Below are 20,282 nucleotides of genomic sequence, written 5' to 3'. Positions count from 1 at the left end.
GGCACCGGCACCTGGTCACTTGTGGAAAACTGCTGGGCAGGGGCCAGGCGCAGCCGCCACGCAGCGCTCCGGCACCGCAGAGCCCGAGCACGCGGCCGGCCCCACGCGTGCATCGCGCTGCTGGCTCCAGCTGCACCGCGTACGTGCCTCTACGGAAACACAGGCGTTCTTTGCATCTCAGCGAGGAATTATTAGTTTCATATGCTCTCGAGTTTTTTTGAATTTATGTTGAGCTGCAGCGTCTCCCCCTGCCCCCTTTCTGTCTTTAATAAAAGAAGTGTGAATCAGAGTCCTGCCACATGTGAATTTGTGTCTGATAATGACTTGATTAATCATTTCCAGAGCACTGCAAAATCTGCAGTTAAATCTCTTCCACATCATAGGATCACGTAATTTCTACTTATCTACTTGATTAAATTAAAAAAAAACAAACAAAAAAATAAATAAAAACCGCAGAGCTTTACCTGCTGCCTGAGTAAAGAAGAACACAGGTTTTTGTTCCAGCTGATTAACCACAGACACTGTTTATGCCTATCTTACAGGCATCGTGAAGGAGGCAGAAAGTTACCACTTTTTATAGACGTATTTCAACTTACTGCTTCTGCTAATTTTCCAGGACATCTGGAAGGATTGCCCAAGTTGTGCTGTGAAACACCTTTCTGCTCAGGGCAAACATTTATACCGAACCTCCCCTAAACGACTGTGCTAAATACAGACTTGTTGCAGACACCAAGCGGGAGAGAGCTCTCCATTTTGTTTAATTTACAGAGGAGACTGGGAGACAAACTTCCTTGAAAGACTTATTTGTGTAATCCAGCTGGCTGGGAAAAGCCTTCTAGAATTTGGAATTTTAGTTGAAAACTCCACATTCAAATTTTTATAGTCCAAAAATCCATACGACTTTAGCTGGGTTTCAAACTAAATTTTGGCTGAAAATACTGACTTTGAGTTAGCATCTGGAAGTGAGTGTAAAACATTCCTTATATTTAGACTTAAATATAATATAATTTTAAATATAATATATTTTAAATATATATATGTATTTTTTCTGTTAATACACAGTGAGATTTATTTAAAATCTCCTGTAGAAAAGCCAATACTTGGTGCATGTTTGCTTGCATGCTTTAAAGAAAACAGCTTTTCCCTGGAAGAAGCAGACACATTTGCACCACATTTGCATCCAGCCACGCCGCCTGTGTGGTGGGGAGCTCCAGGAACCAACCCCATGCTGCCTCTGATCGCCTGCTGGAACCTTTGTGATGTGAAACATCCTCAACTTCTCTCACAGACCTTCTCTATTACTCTGGGGTGGAGAGATGCAAATTGGACTCTACCTCTGGCTCTCACTATATCAAATCTGCACATTGCAATCAGTCACTTTTATCAGTGGCAGCTCACTCTTATCTAGCTTTGGTATCAGGCACCCTGATAGAAAGGAAAGAAGTTACACTGCTGTCCTGCACATTACACAGCCAGTCTGCAGAAACGCAAGATGAGTGTATCTGCAATGAAATGCTCTGCCCGGCCGCAGGCCATCCGCACATCAGAGGCACAGAAACAGAAATGACTCACTTTCCTCCTGCTTCGTGATGGGACTGTGGTAGATCTGAAAAAAGGGGAGGGGGTGGAGGAAGAAACAAAAACATAATGCAACGTGACTTGACACTTTTCAAAGGAAAACGCAGCACCCCATAAATCATCCAAAGCCAATCACAAAGAGCAAGACAACGTCCCAAACAAAGTAATTTCATAGTTAAGCCAGCTACCGTTATCTATACAATAAACAAGCTTGCAGACTTCCTAAATTTCACTGGAGCAACTGTTTCTATGAAAGGGGTCTCCCAAAAACTGAATAAGGACTTTCATTTGTCCTTTAGGTACCCTGTAAAAATGACAGCTGGACAGTCTAGCACACAGGTTTTTTCTTTTTTTCCTTTTTTTTTCTTCTTTATAAAAAAATATACTTAAAATGTCAAAGACATTCCTTCTTTACCCCACACAAAACACTTTTTTTTTTTTTAATGAAGAATAAACAGTAGGTGCCATTCTTGATGGAAAATCAAGGATCTTTTATAGGTAGTAACACATCATGGAAACTGAGCAAGCACCTGCCATAAGCGAATGGCTGTCTGCTGTGAGCACATTGACCCTCCCTATTATTCCAAACTGTTCTCTCTTTAGATCAGCAGGGAAAAAAGGTGTTGTTGAAGGTACCCATGTTCCATCTCTCTGCCCCCACGTCTCCGCAGTACATCAGCATTGTGAGCCCTGAGCTACTCCACCCAGCAGCAAGTCAGCGAGTGCAGCCACTGCCAACGCTCTCACCAGGAGCACTTTGGGGAAGGCTGCTCTCACAAGGCGAGGGGAAACCAGGAAATGTGTCTTCCCATACTGCCCATCACGCTGTCTGTTTACAGGAAATTCTGTAAAATGTAGGAATCTGTGCTTTGCTCACGTTAAAGGAAGGAAATAACAACAGCCACAGGAGCACTGGCGAGCACTTGCGCAGGGTGGCTGCTCGCAGCAGACTTTACAAACACTGCTCAGAGCAGGTATAAACAAAAAAATGCTGCCATGCAGATCTAAGAGGGAGTTTTAACTGAAATATCGATTCTTTCAAACTCTGTAAGGCCATTTTTAGGAACTCTGGCAGTTACAGATAAGTAGAAAAATGTACCAAAGCTTAAAGGGGGGAAAGCCAGCCTCCCCGCTGCAAGCTGTGGAGAACAAATAGCACGAAATCCAATTACAGACGTGTAGTAGCTGAACCAATGCCCTCAGTTACACAAAAGCAACAGCAGCCAAGCGATCCCTGTAAAAACGAGCTTTCCATAGGTTGCTTTATTGATCCTCCTCAAGACCCACCAGCAGAGGACACTGCCTGACAGCAAATCCACAGCTACGTAACGCTCCTTGACTACTTACTGGCTCTTTTCCGTCCATGGCTTCCATCCACAGCCTTCGATTAGCTTCCGAGAGCGCTTGCAGCGTGATGGTCCCTGACCTAGGCAGAGTTTGCCCGGGGGCAGACAGGAAAACAAAGCAAAAGTTATTTTTTAATAAACAGCAGAGATCGATTTCATCCATTTTTGCAGGGTTTATCTTTCTGGAGGCCATTTTAATACTAAGCATCTCACCTCTCATTAGTTTCAATGTCGAAACAAAACCTTTTGTCTATGGAGTCCGTCTTTCTCCTTACACAGGACTTCAGTGTCAGATCTAAGGTGCTCTAGGAAAGAAAATTAAAACCAAGTTTAGAGGAAAGAAACGTGGGAGAAGATTTAAGGTTTCTCAGCCCCTTCAGCCTGCAGCCTAGCATGCTGCTGCCCATCGAGACACACGGCAGGGCTGCACCAGACGGCTCCGGTGCCATGAGCACAGATGGCCCTTCCCACCACTCCACAAAGCTGCAGCTAAGATCACGATCACAGGCTCTGTAAACCAGGTTTCCCCTCTACAGTAACAAAATGTTCTCGATTTCATGGGATTTTCCTGCAGACGAGTGCTAAGTATCTCAGTAACAAGCATTATGCTTCCGCGGGGCATAAACCTTGCTTCAAACAAGCCTTATGAAGGACTCACTTGTCCTTTCAGAGCATGTCTATTGTCTGACTGCGTTGGATCCTAGTTTTTATTGGGATTAAGGAGGGCTATCAATTATCCACAGTATTCACAGCCCAAACAGCTTTACACAAAATACCACATAAAAAAAACGCTCACTGACCAAGTCTAGTGTAGACGTGCTCAGATGAAAGGGCTGGGCCTTGGCGCTGTGCTTTAACAGCCCTCTTATTTACAGCAGGGGCAAGCAGTGGGCAGTTTATGGCATGCTCATGAGACCTCCAGGACCCTGCAGGAGCTCTGTGGGAACTCCACGCCGCTGGAGCCCACGGGACCTCTGGGCAAGGCGGATCCTGCAGGCCCAGGGCACGCCAGCAGCACGGCACGGCGGCCTGCCCCAGGGCTGCGTTGGGTTTACGCACGGTGCTGATGAACTCCTGGCTGAGCTGTGCGTGCTTGCTGTTGTTTTTTGTTGGTTTGTTTGTTTCAGAGCACTCTTTGTCATTGGGCATTTGAAGTTGTGTGGCCAGCTATGCCCTGAAGGTGCAAATTACCAGACTGCAAGAGTTTGGGAAGGTGCTGATCTAAATTTTGACGGGCCCCTACCTGCACTAAAAGGCTTTAATAAACATGTTTACAGCACAGATGATGATAGATCTCTTCAGTCAATATTTTGGACATTTCTTTGCCCTCTGCCAAGGGCTTCCAAAAAACACATTTTATTTTACTGCTGCGCTGTGCAGAGGGCTGCCAAAGAACACAGAGCATGAGATCAGAAACTGGAGAACAGCACGCCTGACTTGCAGGTCCCCGGGGGACGCTGTTCCATGGCAGAGGTGGGCGGGTGGACTCAGCTGGACTCCGTTTGTATGCTCTGAGCCATGGTCTCATCCAAGCCTGTATCCTGCCCCTTCCCTAGCACACGGAGGAACTGCAGGGAACTCCCAGGCACATGGATGAAAAACTAAGTATTTTGTATCAGGTCCCCCAGTCACCCTTCCTGCAACAGGGCTGCTCTGCTCTGGATGTGGTTTCAGAAAGAGACAGAACAGATCAACTGAAGGAAAAACTTCACAAGTCTGCAGATATCCCTCCAGGGAACTCACTCACTTGCTTAGCTCCAGGCTTCTGGTCCATGGGGGTCATCCTTAAGGTTTTTGCCTCCTTTTCGTATTGGCAGTAGTACTTCACCCAGGAGATGCCCAGCGCCCCTGCAGAAACACACGGGAAGCAGGAGTCAGCAGCAGTGCTCGAGTCTGACCAGCAGCTGGCCGGCACCTCCCTGTGCCTCCCTGGGGAAGGGACAGTGCGACCCGTGTGGGGTCCCAGCCCCAGGAGGGACAGGAGCGAGCGGGAGCACCCCCAGGGGCACGTGGGGACGCCCCCTTCCCCATCAGCTCCGTGCTGGGGGGAGCGGGACGGAGGAGAAGGAGCACGGGGCTGCTGCCTGCAGTGCCCTCCGGAAAGCTGCTGGTGAAAGGAGGTTTGTGGGGCTCTGGCTGCAAGCCAGACTGGTGCGGCACAGTCCAGCCAAGACCTACACGAGCAGGATCCTACGTGTCTCAAATGCTTGCTTCACATGGAGGACCACTATTTTTGTCTGTCAACAAAAAGTTGGCAGTGAAGACAATGGCACCTTTAAAACACCTTCAGTTCCTATTTCCTTCACACTAGGACTTGCTGCCACTTTTCTTTGTTGTCTTACCTGAACCCCATTATATGAAATACTTGAATTGATACATCTTTTGCAATTTCACTTTTAAGTTGAAGTTTTTCTTTTCATACTCCACTTGTACGGGAAAAATAAATAAAGGCAGCAAATACTCATTGGGATGCAGGAATGTGCAAAATTTGTTTGTGGTCTAAAATTACTGTGTATGTGTTTCCTCTTGAACACAGGATAAACACACATATAAATACATTTGTAAATATAACCCAAAAAAATAACTGCTTACAAAATAAGGTAGCTGTAGACTCAGAGGCCACAGCTCTGTATGCAGGCTTCTGTCCCTCGAGTGCTCATGCTTGCATGACCAATAAGTATTTGTAAGACACTGAGTCTGACTGAGTTCAGCACGGAATGACAACTGCTGCTGCCAGCAGGTCAGCCTGCAGCACTGGTGAACACTTCAGCTCTGCTCACAGGCGCTCAGAGACGTTGCCTGTCTGAGCCACTAGGTAAAAGGCACGCAGTACAGGACATGGCATCTTTCTAACGCAGAAACTGATTTAGTTGGACACACTCAAATACCAGTGTTGGGAGCTGGGAGAGAGGACATCTGGAGAGAAGGTGGGGACTGAAGCCCACAGCCCTCTGCGAAACCAGCACCAGGAGTGCTGACTTGCTTCACGAGCGTGCATTTCACCTGAAGTGAGCTGGTACAGGAAAACAAACAGCAAAAATTCAGCATCCAGCACATTGTCCTGAAGGGAACTCCCAGAATGGGAAGAAGCAAGAAGTGCAGTACAAATACCAGTCCTGTAACCACTCAGGAACCGCACATGCTGATGTGGGCTAAAAATAACTCGCTTATCAGTGAGAAGGAAGCTGGGCAGAACAGCACATTCATTCTCACAGAAGGCAGCCAAGGTGCAATCTGCCAGAGCTCCATTGACATGAAGTAATAAATCTCACCTAATTCACGCACAGGGCAATTAGCTCCTTGCTTACACGGCTGGAGTAGCCCGGAGAAAGCTTTGTGCTACCACTGAGAAAGCTGCACTGCCATTAACGCTGCTGCTAGGTCCTGAGCCACCGCTGGGCACTGGGAGGCACTGGGCTGGTGGCATCTGTGTGACACAGCCACAGCCATCCCGTGGCCTGTGCTGCCCAACCACCACGGGCTGGGAGCTGAGCACAGCCTGCCAGCAGGGCTCCAAGCCACGCAGCCCAGGCTGACGCACTCTGTAACATGTTCAGTGCAGATAAAAAGCATTACATTTCTCCTGAGTGTACAGGTAGCCCTCGATGGTCGGCTGCCCAGGTAGTTTGCAGGTTAGGGGGGCTTCCTTCATCCTTTTCTTGAGGTCTTCCAGCTCCTCCCGTGTGCTGGAAAAGTGATTCCTTGTCTGTTGGGGGAAAATAAAAAGAGGCACATCTGAACAAGAGCAGAGAGCAAGCCTCAGGTATCAATGATCAACATTTCAGCCTCAGACTTCAGGTGCTCTGGCAGAAATGTCTCCAGTGCACAAAATATGAAAGCCACTCCACAAATTCAAATGAAAACTCAAAACAAAAAGCTAAGAAAGTGAAAGCCATAAGAACACTGGGCTTTTAAAGACGGTTGAAGAGACAAGGTTTAACATACCGAACATGGAAATGGTGATGAAGAGTCATGACTGGGAGGACACTTTTGTTCTTACAAGAAAAGAACCTTAGCACTTTTTAAGGCTAGGTGGAAGAGAAGGAAGCACCTGAACTCCTCTTTGCACTCTTATTTAGGTAACAGCTACATTCTCCTACAAACATAGGCTGTTTTTCCTCAAAAGACCATGCTACCCTGCTTGGCATGGAATTGTTTTTAAAGAGTTGTGTCAGTGCAGGGTACAAACTCAAGGCGTTTTTACGGAACACCACTCACACCAATTAACGAGCCAGCAGTAAACTTGTCCTGGCATAGACTTATGGCTATTGTTGCACTGGAATGAGGGCCAGCCATGAAAGACCGGGGATAAAACAAACAGGACACAGTGAGAACACCCTGTGAGTATACCCTGTGAGTATACTCAGTCAGAGGAGGAGCTTACCAAAGCATTTAGTAAGCTGACACCACAAACATGAAGGTTGCAGGCTTTTTTAGAAGTCATGTACAATTTCAACCTCGTGAAATTGGAAGAAATTCTCAGGTTTATGCACATGGTTAAATGACACAATTTTAACAGCCTCTTCTGGACAGAATCTGTGATTTCTGAAAACACCGTGATCATACCAGCAGACGCTTGTGTGCAGGAGAGAAAGAAAGGTGTGTGAACTAAGGAGGAAATAACTCTCTCTGCACCTCCCACAATGCAAACATGGACAGTCTGTTTTGCATGGAAAAGCCTTTCTACTAGAGGATTTAAAATATAAATGAGAATAGAGGTCACATGTAAAAAAATATTTCAGCTGGACGGGAACGTACATTCTGCAGGCTGAGCTGAAGCTGCTGCTTGTAAGGGAGGAAATCCTGCGTGAGCTCAACTGTCAGGTTGTTGTAAGTGAAGAGGCTGTGGAGAAAAGCCAGCACCTGCAAAGGAGAGAAAGGACACAGACCAAACTCCTTCTAAGTTTCTAATCACAGGAAAGATAAGCAGGAAGCAGGGTTTCAGAAATTATATATACAAATACGTTTTTCCTACGATTTTGGAATGCTGCAAGTCTTAACGTGAGTTACTGACCACGGCGTCTCTAACGCCCAGGCCTGCCTCCCACAGATACACTGTCTTGGTAAAACACAACCCCAAAGGCAAGACGCTGCTGCGGAAGCAGAGGCAGGCTGCGGACAGCTCGTCCAGGAGAGCCGTGAGATCCCACGGGCGGCCGTGCCCAGCGGCTTCGTGGTGCTCCAGCAAACACCGCTAAAGGTGCGGAGCGGCAGCGAGCCAGGTGTGCAGGTTAACTCCTGCTCCACCACCAGAATCCCCAGGACTGAATTCAGCCTGGTAGCTCATCCCTTCCTGCAAGCCAGCAAGTCAGCATATCCGAGCATCACGCAGTAAGGGCTGAAAGAAAAGGAAGCTCCTACCGGTTCAACAATACTGAATTTCTTGCTTTCTTGTACCTCCTGGATCTGGTACACATACTCGAGGGATGACTCAAAGAAATTATGCCTCTCTTTGTCAACCTGAAGGTCAGCCTGAAGGAAAAAAGGGTTAGGTGAGAAAAAGAAAAAAAAAGTAACATCCAGCTTGATAGTATCTGACTAGCATTTGTCTCTCAGCCCAGAAATAGTCCTGGCCTTGCTTAAGGAAAAGCCTGCTAAATGCATCCAGCCCAGGTTTTGATCACTTTGCACAGAACCAGAAGACTCAACCACTGGACACTGTTCTCAGGTCTACCCTTTTCGAGCTCCCTGCCCGTTACAGGTCCAGAACCTCACAGCACTCTGCAGGGACGAAGCCTTCCTTAAGCATATTTGTTATTCTAACACGAATAACTCCGAACACGTGGCTCCTCCTCCACCCACAGCCCTGCGCTGCTAAGGATGTCAGTGTCCCCATCCTCCCTCCTGACTCCTGCTGTGACCTGGAACCAGCATTTCCAGAGCTGCAGCACGAGGCAGGACAAGGTGGCATGTCGCATTACCACACCTTACACAAATTTTGCCTTGCAGAGGTGTCTGCAACTTGATCTGGCAGATCTGATTTGATCTGACTGCTCTGACGTGGGCTGGGGCTTTCCTTTCTTGCTGCAAATACGTGGCAGCAAGAGCAGCTCGAATGGGCACCATCCCTCCTCTGCCTGCTGCCACTGCCACCACGGCCCGGCTGCCACAGCTGCCCCTGCAATCACCAGGAGCTAGACAGGAAACTGGCAAAAATAAAAGCTAGTTAGTTTTAACCAGGTGAGTTCACTGCCCTGTACTCTGAGGGGGAGGACAAGTGAAGGTGATGCAGAAAGGCACTGCTGCTGCTCAGCACTCTGATCTGAAGTACCACGTCCACAGCCCTGCTCCTACCCATCTGAACAAGCTCTAGGTAGATTTATGCTTACATGTATGTTCAACTGGTTACAAAAGAGATTATTTCCCCCCACATTTTAAAATCTAGAGCAGGTGGTGGTGTTGCTTCTGGACTCGACTCTGAGGAAAACCCCATGCACACCTCCTGTAACTGGGACTCCTTCTTCTTAGAAGACAAATGCAAGTGGCGATCCAGCATGGAATAAAACTTCTCACCATCCTTCTCAAACTTCTTCTTCCTTTCCTGTAGATGCAAGAGTTGAAGCAAAACCGGTTACTGGCGTCTTTCAGATAAGAACATGCAACAACGCCAAAATCTGTTCTGCAACTCAGCATTCCCATGGAAAAATTCTGGTGGTCCCATTAGAACAGGAGGCCACTTTTCCTTCGCTCTGCTTTCACCAGGTAGTTCCTCACACTGGATTTAGATATGCTTCGAGAGCAAGCTCTGGCATTCTAAATATTTTCTCATGTCAGCACCGTAGCAGAAGCCCCACAGAAGAGGTTCTGTTCCCCTGCTCGATCTCTTCAGTGTCCAGTAAACGTGAGATACACTGACGCATCAAAAACGTATCGCCATTCCTTAAACGATGTTCACATAGTTCAGCATTAACTGGGTAAGTACTTTAATGCCAAAAACATGTCCAGGATAAGAAAAGATTTATTAGGAGTCTGGCAATTCTCTGTTTTTTAAGTTTTTATCATGTGTTTCCAAAATGTATGAAAATGAAAGCAGAAGACTGGAGGGTGATACGTGGGAGGGGAGCCATCATCTCTTCAATAGCAGTGGCAGAAACAGAGAACAGAAACCCTGCAGTCAAAACTTACACAACTCTGACTGTGCAGTGCCCAGTTTGCACACAGCCCAGCAGAGTGGTTGATCAAACACAGCAATAAACAGTGACGACTTCACATCTTGGAGGCTTCCTACAGCTGGTCTGGTTCTGATTGACCTCATTTACATCCCAAACATCCCAAACACAGGCACACATGAGGTGTGGGCTGATTTGTTAAGAAAGGCTCTGTGAAGGAATCAGTGTAACACAAAGGTTTGCTTACGCTGACAAATCCGAAGGGGTGAATGTCCAGGACATGAACAAGAAGAGAAATCTGAGAACGAACCCCAGAGAAGAGCTGAGCTGAGGATGCGCCGCTGGCTTATGCCTTACAGCGGCTGTGAAAGCACGGTGCAGTACGGCAATCAAGAACCAACCACCAGTAGGAGCCAAGTTAACGAAACCTGATATAAGATGGTGAGCTGTCAGTGATTGCTGAGGGGGAGTTACTCTGCAAAATAAAGGCATTCCAGCCAGCAGCCCCGGTGCCAGGTCCGAGCAGATGAGCACTAGTGTCTACGGGGTGTGCAACGAACGCCCAAACCCCCTGGGCAGGTTTTGAAAGCTCAAGAAAGTGGAAAGCAGAGTTAGGACACCCCAGCCTACTGTGCAATTAGTGGTATCTTCCAACAATTAATTCCCAGAAGCCCTGAAATGCTGTTCTCTTGCAACATTTCAGCTAACACACACCAATACCACCAAGAAACAGACCAGATGGAGTCTGGCAAACTATTAAATACTAGATATTTTGCTAATGAATTCAACAATGATTACAAAGTTTGAGGCTGTGGTTCTTAAATTAAGTTCTTTTTCTTTTTTTTTTTCTTTTTTTTTTTTTTTTTTTCAGTCAGTTCTCCTTTGTGAAGTTTTGCTTCCCTGTTCCACTTGCATGGATTATTCAGTCTAGTAGGATGTCACACACCGTGGGACACGGGGGGGCTCCCACACTCGTGCTTTGGCTCAGCATGGTTAGCCCTGGCCTGTCTTCTTCTTAGCCCTTTGCTCACAGTGGCTGCTGTTGTACTCCCTGTGGAAGCAGAAATGTTACTTTCACGTGGGCACACACTAGGAGGCACTTGAGGGTTGTTCACTGGAGTGTATGAAGCTTGTATATGGTGGTGGGCAGCACGCAGCTCCCCACGTTATCCTAACACTACAGCAAGATGCAGTAACACCTGCAGAGGAACAGCTCAAATATTCCTGCTTATTTTTAACTGCCTGGAGTACAGCAGGCATCTTGCAGTGACAAAACCCCTGAAGAGGACAATGGGCATCTTCTGGTACCACCCTGTGCGTTTCAGGGATACTGCAGCTCCACGTTTGCAAATTTAGGCCTCCGAATAAAGAGGTCCAGCCATGAAATCCAGAGGAGAGAGTCCTCCAGGGGTGAAACCTAACGTAAGAAGTGCTGCAGCTGAAGAGCTGATGCCAGGAAGAACTGTCAAAACAAAGCAACGCCCTCGCGACTAACGCCGGGGAGAGTAAATCCAAATCCAGAGAAACAAAGCCCTCATGAAGCAGAAATCACCCTTGGTGTAGTCACACTCCTGAATGGTCTGCCATCACACGGCAGGCTCAATGAAAACAGGAACCTAAGCTCAGCTCCAGTTTTGTAACAAGCAGCCCCAAGCCCCGCGGTGTTGGTGGCACGTGCCACAGAAGGGCATCAAAGCAGAGCTGCCCCGAGAGCCCGTGATGGCCAGAGCAGCGTTACAGCGCCGCAGCTCGCACCCTCTGCTGCCAGCACGTGGCACCGACGGAGGATGGCGATGCCAGGAGTGGGTGTAAAACACCAAGCCCCAGCAGCCACCCCGTGGATGTGGCGTGCCAAGGAGGTCTGGGGGAGCAATGGAAGAGCTTTCCTGCAGCAGCAGCCCCTTCAGGAGGAGCCTCCCCCTCCGGCAGTGCCTGCACCCAGCCGGGAGCCCCGCGCTCGTCCCCGGGCTCAGGGAGCAGGAGCCTGGGCTGCCCGCACACAGCTGTGGCCATGTGGAGAGCAGAGCAGTGAGAAACGGGATTTGGGGCATGCAAATGGAGGTCTGCCAGGCATTTTGCACTCTTGCTAATTAACATATAACTGAAAAGCAGAAGGATGTACTACAAATCCCTCCTGATTTTCAAGCCAAGGTTTCTAAGAGCTTGTTGGCTGCTGAACAGAGCATGCAAAAAAAAAAAAAAAAAAAAAAAAGGAACACAACAGAAAAAAACAACACCCAGACTGAAGCACAATCTGGAACTATGAGCATAAATTAGTTCATCATGAATATTCAGCAAAGGGAGGCATTACCTTCCCACTCAGATTTGCCAGTGTGCAAGTCCAAGCAGCCACCCATCTTTTATTTGCTCTCCCAAAGATACCCAGGCGATCGCAGCCCAACACAGCCAGCACACGATCAGCAAAGGAAGGTGCTCGGAGACAGCTTTGCTCTCTGAGCCGCTGCAGATGCTGGTGCAGTCAGAACCGAGCAGCTGGAGCTGCTGCACCCAGCTGTGCTCCGGAGTGCTGTGTGTGTGCTGGGCGCTGCCTCTGCAGGGGGCTCAGTTCCAGCCTGAGCGAGAGCTGGGGGATGGTGAGAAGGACAAACGGACCTGCCAGAGCTCGCCTTTAACCAGTTACTTGCTAATTGGGATCCTCGGAGATTCCCCTCCTGGCAGGGTGAGCAGCAAGCAAGGACCCAGCTCACACGGCTGTTTGTCTGAAACCAAACCAAAGGCACCTAAAGGAGCCGCACGGTGCCTGCCAGGAGCCGCACCCCGAACGTGGCTGCAGGGACTCGGAGGGTGAAGGAGCACGGCAGGAGGACACACGGGGTGCTGCTGGGCTCCCCCTCGCCCCCGCAGAGCAAAGCAAGAGGTGGCTCTGAGCAGAGCCTGTAAAAACTCTGACTGCCAAAATCCTGCAGACACTGAGTGCATCTGCTGCTGCTGCATCTCCTGCCCCGCTCCGCTCCTCTTCTGTGATGACAATAATCCTGCTGAAATCACAGCCGAGCTACTGCTCCCCACACGGACACCCGGCAGCGACCAGGAACGGTGATGTGTTCGTGAGCGCTAGGTAAAGAAGACAGCGAATGAATTCAAACTGCAGATGAGTTTGGGGAAATCACAAGCTGCTGCTGCCTGGAATCGCAGAGGAACTGAGGGCTCGGGCCAGGCTGCGTGCCCGGCTGCTGCTTCAAGCACTCAGCTGGTCGAGAGCAGAGGAGAGAAACAAAAAAGAGAAGTGTGTTCATAGTGCAAAAAATACCCCATGCCCGAGTTTTCAACTAGTTTTTATGATGCCTCAGCAGTTAATATAAATATATATATACATATATGATTTCTAAATAGTAAAATGCTGTTGAGGGCTATAGGAAGAACATTTCTATAAAAACACACCCGGTGTAACCTGGCCTTTTTTTCCTTACCCACATCATTCTTTCAGAGGCTCCTTAGACCTCACCTCCAGTAAGATGAAAGCAAACAGAAGTTGCTATCCTACCTTTGTTTTAAAATTATTAATAAAATATTAATAACAGAATTAACACGTCCCTAGAAACACTTGGTATCTCCTATATGAAAACTTCCTGACAAACACTACGTTTATTTAGCATACAAGCGTAGTAAACATCTCCCCAGCAGCTCAGAATGAGTCCAAGCAAGCTTTTCCCCCTCAGACTTCATAAATAAATAAATAAGTAAATAAAAAGCTGTCTCCTTCCTACCAAGTGGAATTGGAACGGAACTTTTTCTAGTCAAACCCTCCTGAATTAAACGACGGCAGCGATGCTGTTAACAAACGCACCCCCCCCCAGAAGCCAGCCTGCCCACAGCACGCCAGCAGCAACGCCACGAGGGGCAGGGAGCGGGGAGGGGCAGGGAGGGGGCCGTGGCCCCGCACGAGGACGCCTGCGGTGCTGCCCCGGTGCCCTGGCAGTGGGCGATGCTCGGCCTCTGCTGCAATGCACACAGGGCTGAAGCACAGGGCTGCAGGTCGAGGAGAACACACCCCGAGTAACATCGTGCTCACTTTGGGCTTCTGGCTTTGGGCCATAACCAGGCAGACCTTCCTGCTTCCCCTTCCCATTTGCTGCGAGCACCTCTCTCGATACAGCACATCTCTAGGTAAGAGCTCCACCATCCCAGCTACCACGGCCACACATCCAACTCTTCTCATTTTCAAGCATCGCTGCTTTGCCCGGCATACCTGCGACACACAGAGCTCCTGCTGAAGGGGAACTGGCCTGTGGCAGGATACAAAATCCACCAAGCCCAAAAATTGGGCTGAGCACGGAGTCTGCCCTCCATGAACATGACCTAACATGAAATAAAACCACAAGCCATCCCATGCTCGCTCTCCTTCAGCTGAAGCCTGTGCCCCTCCGATACCATTCACGTCGTTTTATTCATGCTGTTCCCCAGCTGTTGGTTCATTTTGAGCAGAACAAGGTTCCAGGGCCCGGGCTGAAAACCGTGTCAGCTCAGGGCATCCTGGATGCTCTGTTTTTATTTGTGATGTTTCTGTGCACAAACATTTACCACCGAGTCACAGGAGCGACAATCCCACGGCCTGGGGCCAGCAGAGGACGGCTGGGGAAGGAGGTCCCGGGGAGAGCCCGGAGAGCCGCCCCGAGCAGAGCTGAGCACAGCATCTGGCAGAGACGCCGCTCAGCCCCGGAAAATGGGTTAATGCAGGCTCAGATGTCTTAGACCGTCTGGCTTCTCTCCACCCAGAGTCATCACAAAGACCCAATTCAGACACTCTTCCTATCTGGCCTCAGCATCTTGCACGGAGAACAGAAAACATCTCACAGAAGGCGCCTCTGCCAAAATATGGGGAACGAACCAGAGGGCACGAGCTCCCCCGCCGCATCTGCGGTGTGCGCTGCGCCTGCCCGGCCCCCCTTGCCCTGCCAGGAGCGCTGGGGTGGACACACCGCCCCAGGACAGCTCTCGGAGGACCTTGCACACCGAGGGCTGGCTCAAGAAGAAAGAGCCTAAGAGGCATTTTAACACTCATCCTAACATTCGCAGGCTGCTGCCCTCTTGATTTAAGTGTTCCATAAACTAGAAGGGGAAGAAAAGCTTGACCTTGTCCCTGTGAATCCTTCCCCGTGACGCTTCCCTAAACGCTTGCTGGTTCTGCGGTACCGCAGAGACCAGGGGGGAGGCTTCTCAGCACCGCCACGGCCGTGCCTGGGCACCGCAGACGCCCGCGAGGTGCCCGCAGCACCGCGTGAGCCCCCCACGCTCACCCTGCTGCCGCTTCTCAGGGCTGCGTTGTACAAACACTGCTGTACGGGGGGGGGGGGCTGAAGGGCAGGATGGCGATCAAGTATCGTTTCTTAAATCCTGTATTTATAAAACGTCAAAGGCTCCAGATGGGCTGGGCAGAATCCAAGCCCCAAGTGTTCTCCAAAACATCTCCATTTCTGAGCTGGTTCGCAGCCAGCCCCATCTCAAGCTGCCGCCGAGTAACGTGGAACCTGGGCTTCTTGATAGCAGACAAGGGAAAAATAATCTTTTCTGCTCAACATGTGCAGACTTTGCTTTTCAGAGTTTGTTTCTTTAAAAGTTTGATCCATCTGAAAGACTCATTAGATGCTTTATTTAAATATTTCCTAACAAAAGCCCTGTGACTATAATCAAGCTCTGATTGCTGGCCTCTGCTGCGCTCCCTCCCAGCCCCGGCTCTAACGCACACTTAGCAGGGGAAGTATTTTACTCTCAGTGGCGTTAAACGAACAAAGGGGAGAAAAGAGAAAGAAGCAGGGAGTATCTCTTGATCACTCTTTGAAACAAGCATTCCTCGCTTGGAACGGAGACAGGGCTGGTATTAGGCCAGACGAGAACCCAAAGAATTCAGGAAAAGGTTTTGGAGCCTCTTATGATTGAAAAATCAGACTAAAAGTCACAGCGCAGACACTCGCTCCAGCAGCTGAACTCCAGCGTGAGGGAAGTTTCTGAAAGCACGAAGCCCACATGTAGTACAACAATTTTAAAACAATAAAAGCCGGGAGGAAAAAGGAATAACACAGCAGTAGAAAACAAATCTGTTCAAATTTAAAAGAAATAAATAAGTCTTACCTTGGTGAACCCTATTTGCTCCTTCCGAAAATTTTCCAAGGGTTTGATCAGCAAATCACTAGCATTTTGTACCTAAAGTGTGGAGAAAAACACTTTAATTACAGGACACAGTTTCATTTTCTCCTAAACAGAGGCTGAACGGGGCTGGGAGCCAAGAACTCCCAGAACTTTGTACATGTCTCTGAATACAAACTCCTCTGTTCACAGGTGAAGTCACTTAACCTCTGTATCCACTTCTTCCCACTTGCAATGCACAGAAAACTTGAATCACAGCACAAGAGGCTTTGGGGACTTCTGGCAATTAACTGCAGGGGTTTCCCCCAGCCTGCCATCTGTGCTGCACGCTGAGCCAGACCTCCCTGCCCTAAGTGCCGTGCTACTCCCCCGAAATCCCCGGGACCAACCTCTGAAATCCCCTGGGGACCCCGCAGCAGGCACGCGGCCAAGGCAGGCTTTGCTCCCGCCGCCCCCACAGCCACACCAGGACCCCGTGGGGGAGCCCCCGGGTCTGTGACCTGGTGCTGTGCAGGGACCCCGGCAGGACGAGCCCTTCAGAGGTGCCGGCCACCCCTCCTCCTGGGACAGGGCGGCTGCCCGTGTGCACGGCGAGGAGAGCCGCGTGCTGGAGGCAGGCCGGCTGCGTGCGAGCACTAACTCAGAGCAGCCCCAAGGAGGCCCAGCTGCTTGTTTATCTCTCGGAGGCATGGAACAGGACAGATAGATCCTCAAAACGCTCCGGGGACTTGTCAGCTCAGCTGGGTCCCAGCCCACAGCAAGCTGCCCTGCCCTGCCTGCTCGGGAGGAAGGGACGGAGCTCGGGAGGACGCAGTGCTACTGCTGCTCCCCCTGCCCTCTGCTCCGGATGGCGTGGCTGCTGCACGAGCCCTGCTTTCCATGAGCACATCCAAGGCTGCTGCATGACCGCTGGGGAAGAGGGAAGCCTGCCCTGCCTCCCTGCCTTACAGAAAGGAGGGGGGAGAAGAAAGGGACGTGACACCAAGCTGGTGCAGACCTTTCAGGTAACTTAAAACTGATGAACACAGTGAGAGTACAAAACCTTCCGAGGGAGCTACAGAAAAGAGATTGGTCCTGCAAGCGGAGGGCAAAAAAAATTCAGCAAAGTCAGCCAATGTCCCCAAAAGCACCCACGATCCCTGAAATGATCCCTTCCACCCACTTACACATTGCGAAAGGAGCCATTGCCTGGGCTGTAATTAATAAAGAAATATCTTACTGCTTTCCTCCGGCCTCTCACTGGTTTCCTCCTGTTGCCCCCCCTGCCTGTGCCCCGCGGAGCAGGACAGCAGCGTCCCACCAGTGCTGCCACCCCTGCGGCGCGGGCCCAGCCTGGCGCGGGCTCTCCCTGCTGCACGAGGCAGGAGCGAGCAGGGCCAAGCAGCTAATTCCTGGCACGCTGTACAGGCTCTCCACCGAGCCTAACCTTCGTGTTTTTCCTGGAATTAGGAGTGAAATGGAAAGCCAGCACTCGTTGCATTTTGAGGAGTTTTGGAGGCGCAGGGGGCACAGCACCACAGGGGACGGACGGGAACAAATCGCCCCATGGGATCTGCGTGCTGGGAAGGGCAGGGGCACGGCGGGACAGTGCAGCTCCCACAGGGGAAAATGAGGAGATAAACTCATCTCGCTGCTTATTCTTTAAGGTTCAGTTTCACCAGAACAGCCTGTTACCAGCTATCAGATACAAAGCTGCTGCAGGAGGCAGCACCTGGAGGTGCTCACCAGCGGAGCATGCTCGGCACTCAGGAGAGGTTTGGGGCACTGGCGTGGCACAACCTCTCCCCTTCCCCCCCAGAACCTTCCCCTCCAATGCTCAGGACACGCAGCAATGGCACCACAGCTCAGACATGCTGCAAACACGACATCCCTGCTGCTGCCAGCTCCTGCATGATGGGAAGCTCCACACGTGGCTGTAGTTCAGCCACGATTTGGCATTTGAATGTCACAGCCAGGCAGCGACTACCGGAGTGCAGTTGGGATGATCTTACCATCATTGATCTCTCAAGCTCTACCTCCTGGAGCAGCTCTGCGAACTCCTTGAAGGACTCGGCTGCAAAGAGAAGAGAGCTTGGATCAGCAAGTGGCACCTTTTGGCAGAAACCACAAAGGTTAGCAGCTGTTGATGAGGTTATAGGCACGGACAACTCTCCCCACAACGTTAAACAATAAAACAAAAAGGATCTTAGGCATCAGCAGTTTTCTTGGAGTCCAACCGAAACACAAACAATATGAAACCTTTCCTTTAGCAAACTGAAAACACGAGGCTCGTTCAGCCTGGTGGAAACAAAGAGCCCAGGTAGGAGCAGCGCACGGCCTGCCCGCAGGAAGAAGGGCTGTCACAGCGGGCACCGCCTGCCTCCAGGGGCAGGGCACAGGAAGCAGCTCAATTTGCAGCAGGGCAGGCTGCAGGCAGCCGTCGGGGGAAAACCTTTCCCACCAGGTAGGCACGAACAGCACTGCAATGGGAACTGACGTCCCGACTCCCCAGGAGACCTTCCCACAGCTCCGCGGGTCCCTGCGGCTCCCGGGCCAGCAGCCTGCCTGCCCCACCGCGGGCAGCTCCCACGGGGTCTCACACTGCCCGGCGCTTCTGGCTGCCACACGCGTGGGTTTCCTTTGCCACAGCCGCAGGAACCCCTTTGCTTTGCATGCAGGTCAGGCTCTGCACGTGTAGCAAAGCACACAGAGGGACTTGACCAGCTCCTGAGTGATTTAAGGAACATCTAAGGATTAACCAGAAGACAGCTCAGCAGAGTGCCTGGCACCAGGGCTCTTGAGAAGGGCAGCCTCAGGAGCTCTGGGCAGGGGCAGCATGCGAGGGAACAACCCGTGCACACAGCGAGGCACGTACAGCAGTAGCTCATGCCACAGATAAGAGGAGAGGATGCATTCTTGCCCTATCACAAACTGAGGGCCCCGCACCCACAGGCAGGACCTTAGGACAGGACCTGTCTTTCTGCTAAAAGCAGCCGTGACACGGCTGCACAGCGAGTGAGCGTGAACTTGGAGTGCTACGGGACTCGCTCGGCAACTGCTGAGGCAGACACAGAACAGAAAAACCACAGCCTCGTGATCCAGTCATTCAGCCGGCATCATCAAAACGTAACCTTTCTGATGAGTCAGGGATTTCTGAGCTCTCTTCCAGAGTGAGGGCTTCAGAGCCCCATACACCAACGTCCCAGCAGTTTACCGTGCGCTGCCACAGGGCTGACGGGTGGACTTTCACCGTGGTTACTCAGGACGACATGAAACCTGAAGTGCACACACAGATGCCATGAGCTAAGTACAAGGGGCCTGAGCCTGGAAAGGAATTATCACAGGGAGAAAAAGAATCCAGACATGAAGTTACAGGGAGAAAAAAAAAAGTTATAGTGCCTAAAATTTTCACTAGACGTGGTTTTCTTCCTCTGCAGGATGCACCCAGGCACACGTTTCCTGGCTGCAGCCATCGAGCAGCCCTGAATTTGTCCCTGCACCATGGGCACGTAGGCTACAGCCCTGCTGCGAGACCCATGCAGCGTTTGGGTCTGTGCTCGCCACGCCGGGAGGCAGCACGCAGCCGTGGATGTGCAGCGAGGACGTGCCTGGAGCTTGTGTCCTCGTGGGAAGGCTGCGACAGACAGCGCCAGCAGATCGTGTGTGTCCTGGCTCGCACATGCAGCGTTCAAAGCCACCACCTTAGGAGCACGAGTGTCAGCTCGCTGTCTGCCTACGTAACAAGATAAAAGCACCCCATTAGCTCTATTTACAGATCAAACGCCTTCCCTGAAGCACGGCAAGAAGAGCTGTCAATGTTTTGCTTCGTTCCCATATCCTGTGCCTGAAATCAGCTCCTACGCTCGCGCACATCCTTATGCCTCAGAAGCCCTGTAAGAGATGGGAAGTGCTGCAGAGATGCCAACACCCCGCTCCTGTTTGGGGAATGCGAGAGCCTTGCAACGCCCTGAGCTCAGCCCCGCGCAGACACTCCAGATTGGCTGTAGGAGGAGGAACACAACACAGACTTTTCACAATGGATAATCTGGGTCCTCTTCTTGGGAAAGCAACACAAACACAACGCAGCAAAAACAGAAATAGGGAAAAAATGCTTGTTTTACCCCAGAGTATTTTACATGTGCTGTGATCCGTTCTGGCTTTCTTC

The 20,282-nt window shown here is 50.4% G+C and overlaps 1 protein-coding gene across 1 annotated transcript in view; it reads right to left on the bottom strand.

Moving 5' to 3' along the window:
* OPHN1 (oligophrenin 1) overlaps window positions 1-20,282 on the bottom strand; it is a 57,801-nt gene that overhangs the window by 18,727 nt on the left and 18,792 nt on the right. Inside the window, exons 3-12 of the mRNA XM_032196277.1 lie at window positions 18,130-18,191; window positions 16,124-16,195; window positions 9,364-9,465; window positions 8,286-8,396; window positions 7,683-7,787; window positions 6,501-6,630; window positions 4,672-4,772; window positions 3,138-3,229; window positions 2,926-3,004; window positions 1,573-1,606 (exon numbers count right to left, since the gene is read on the bottom strand). Of these exons, the coding sequence (XP_032052168.1) occupies window positions 1,573-1,606; window positions 2,926-3,004; window positions 3,138-3,229; window positions 4,672-4,772; window positions 6,501-6,630; window positions 7,683-7,787; window positions 8,286-8,396; window positions 9,364-9,465; window positions 16,124-16,195; window positions 18,130-18,191 (888 nt within the window). The remainder of the gene's footprint in view (window positions 1-1,572; window positions 1,607-2,925; window positions 3,005-3,137; window positions 3,230-4,671; window positions 4,773-6,500; window positions 6,631-7,682; window positions 7,788-8,285; window positions 8,397-9,363; window positions 9,466-16,123; window positions 16,196-18,129; window positions 18,192-20,282) is intronic.

Source organism: Aythya fuligula, chromosome 13 (assembly GCF_009819795.1).
Source record: "Aythya fuligula isolate bAytFul2 chromosome 13, bAytFul2.pri, whole genome shotgun sequence".
In the NCBI taxonomy this organism is placed as follows: domain Eukaryota; kingdom Metazoa; phylum Chordata; class Aves; order Anseriformes; family Anatidae; genus Aythya; species Aythya fuligula.
This window is presented reverse-complemented; position numbering and strand designations above follow the sequence as displayed.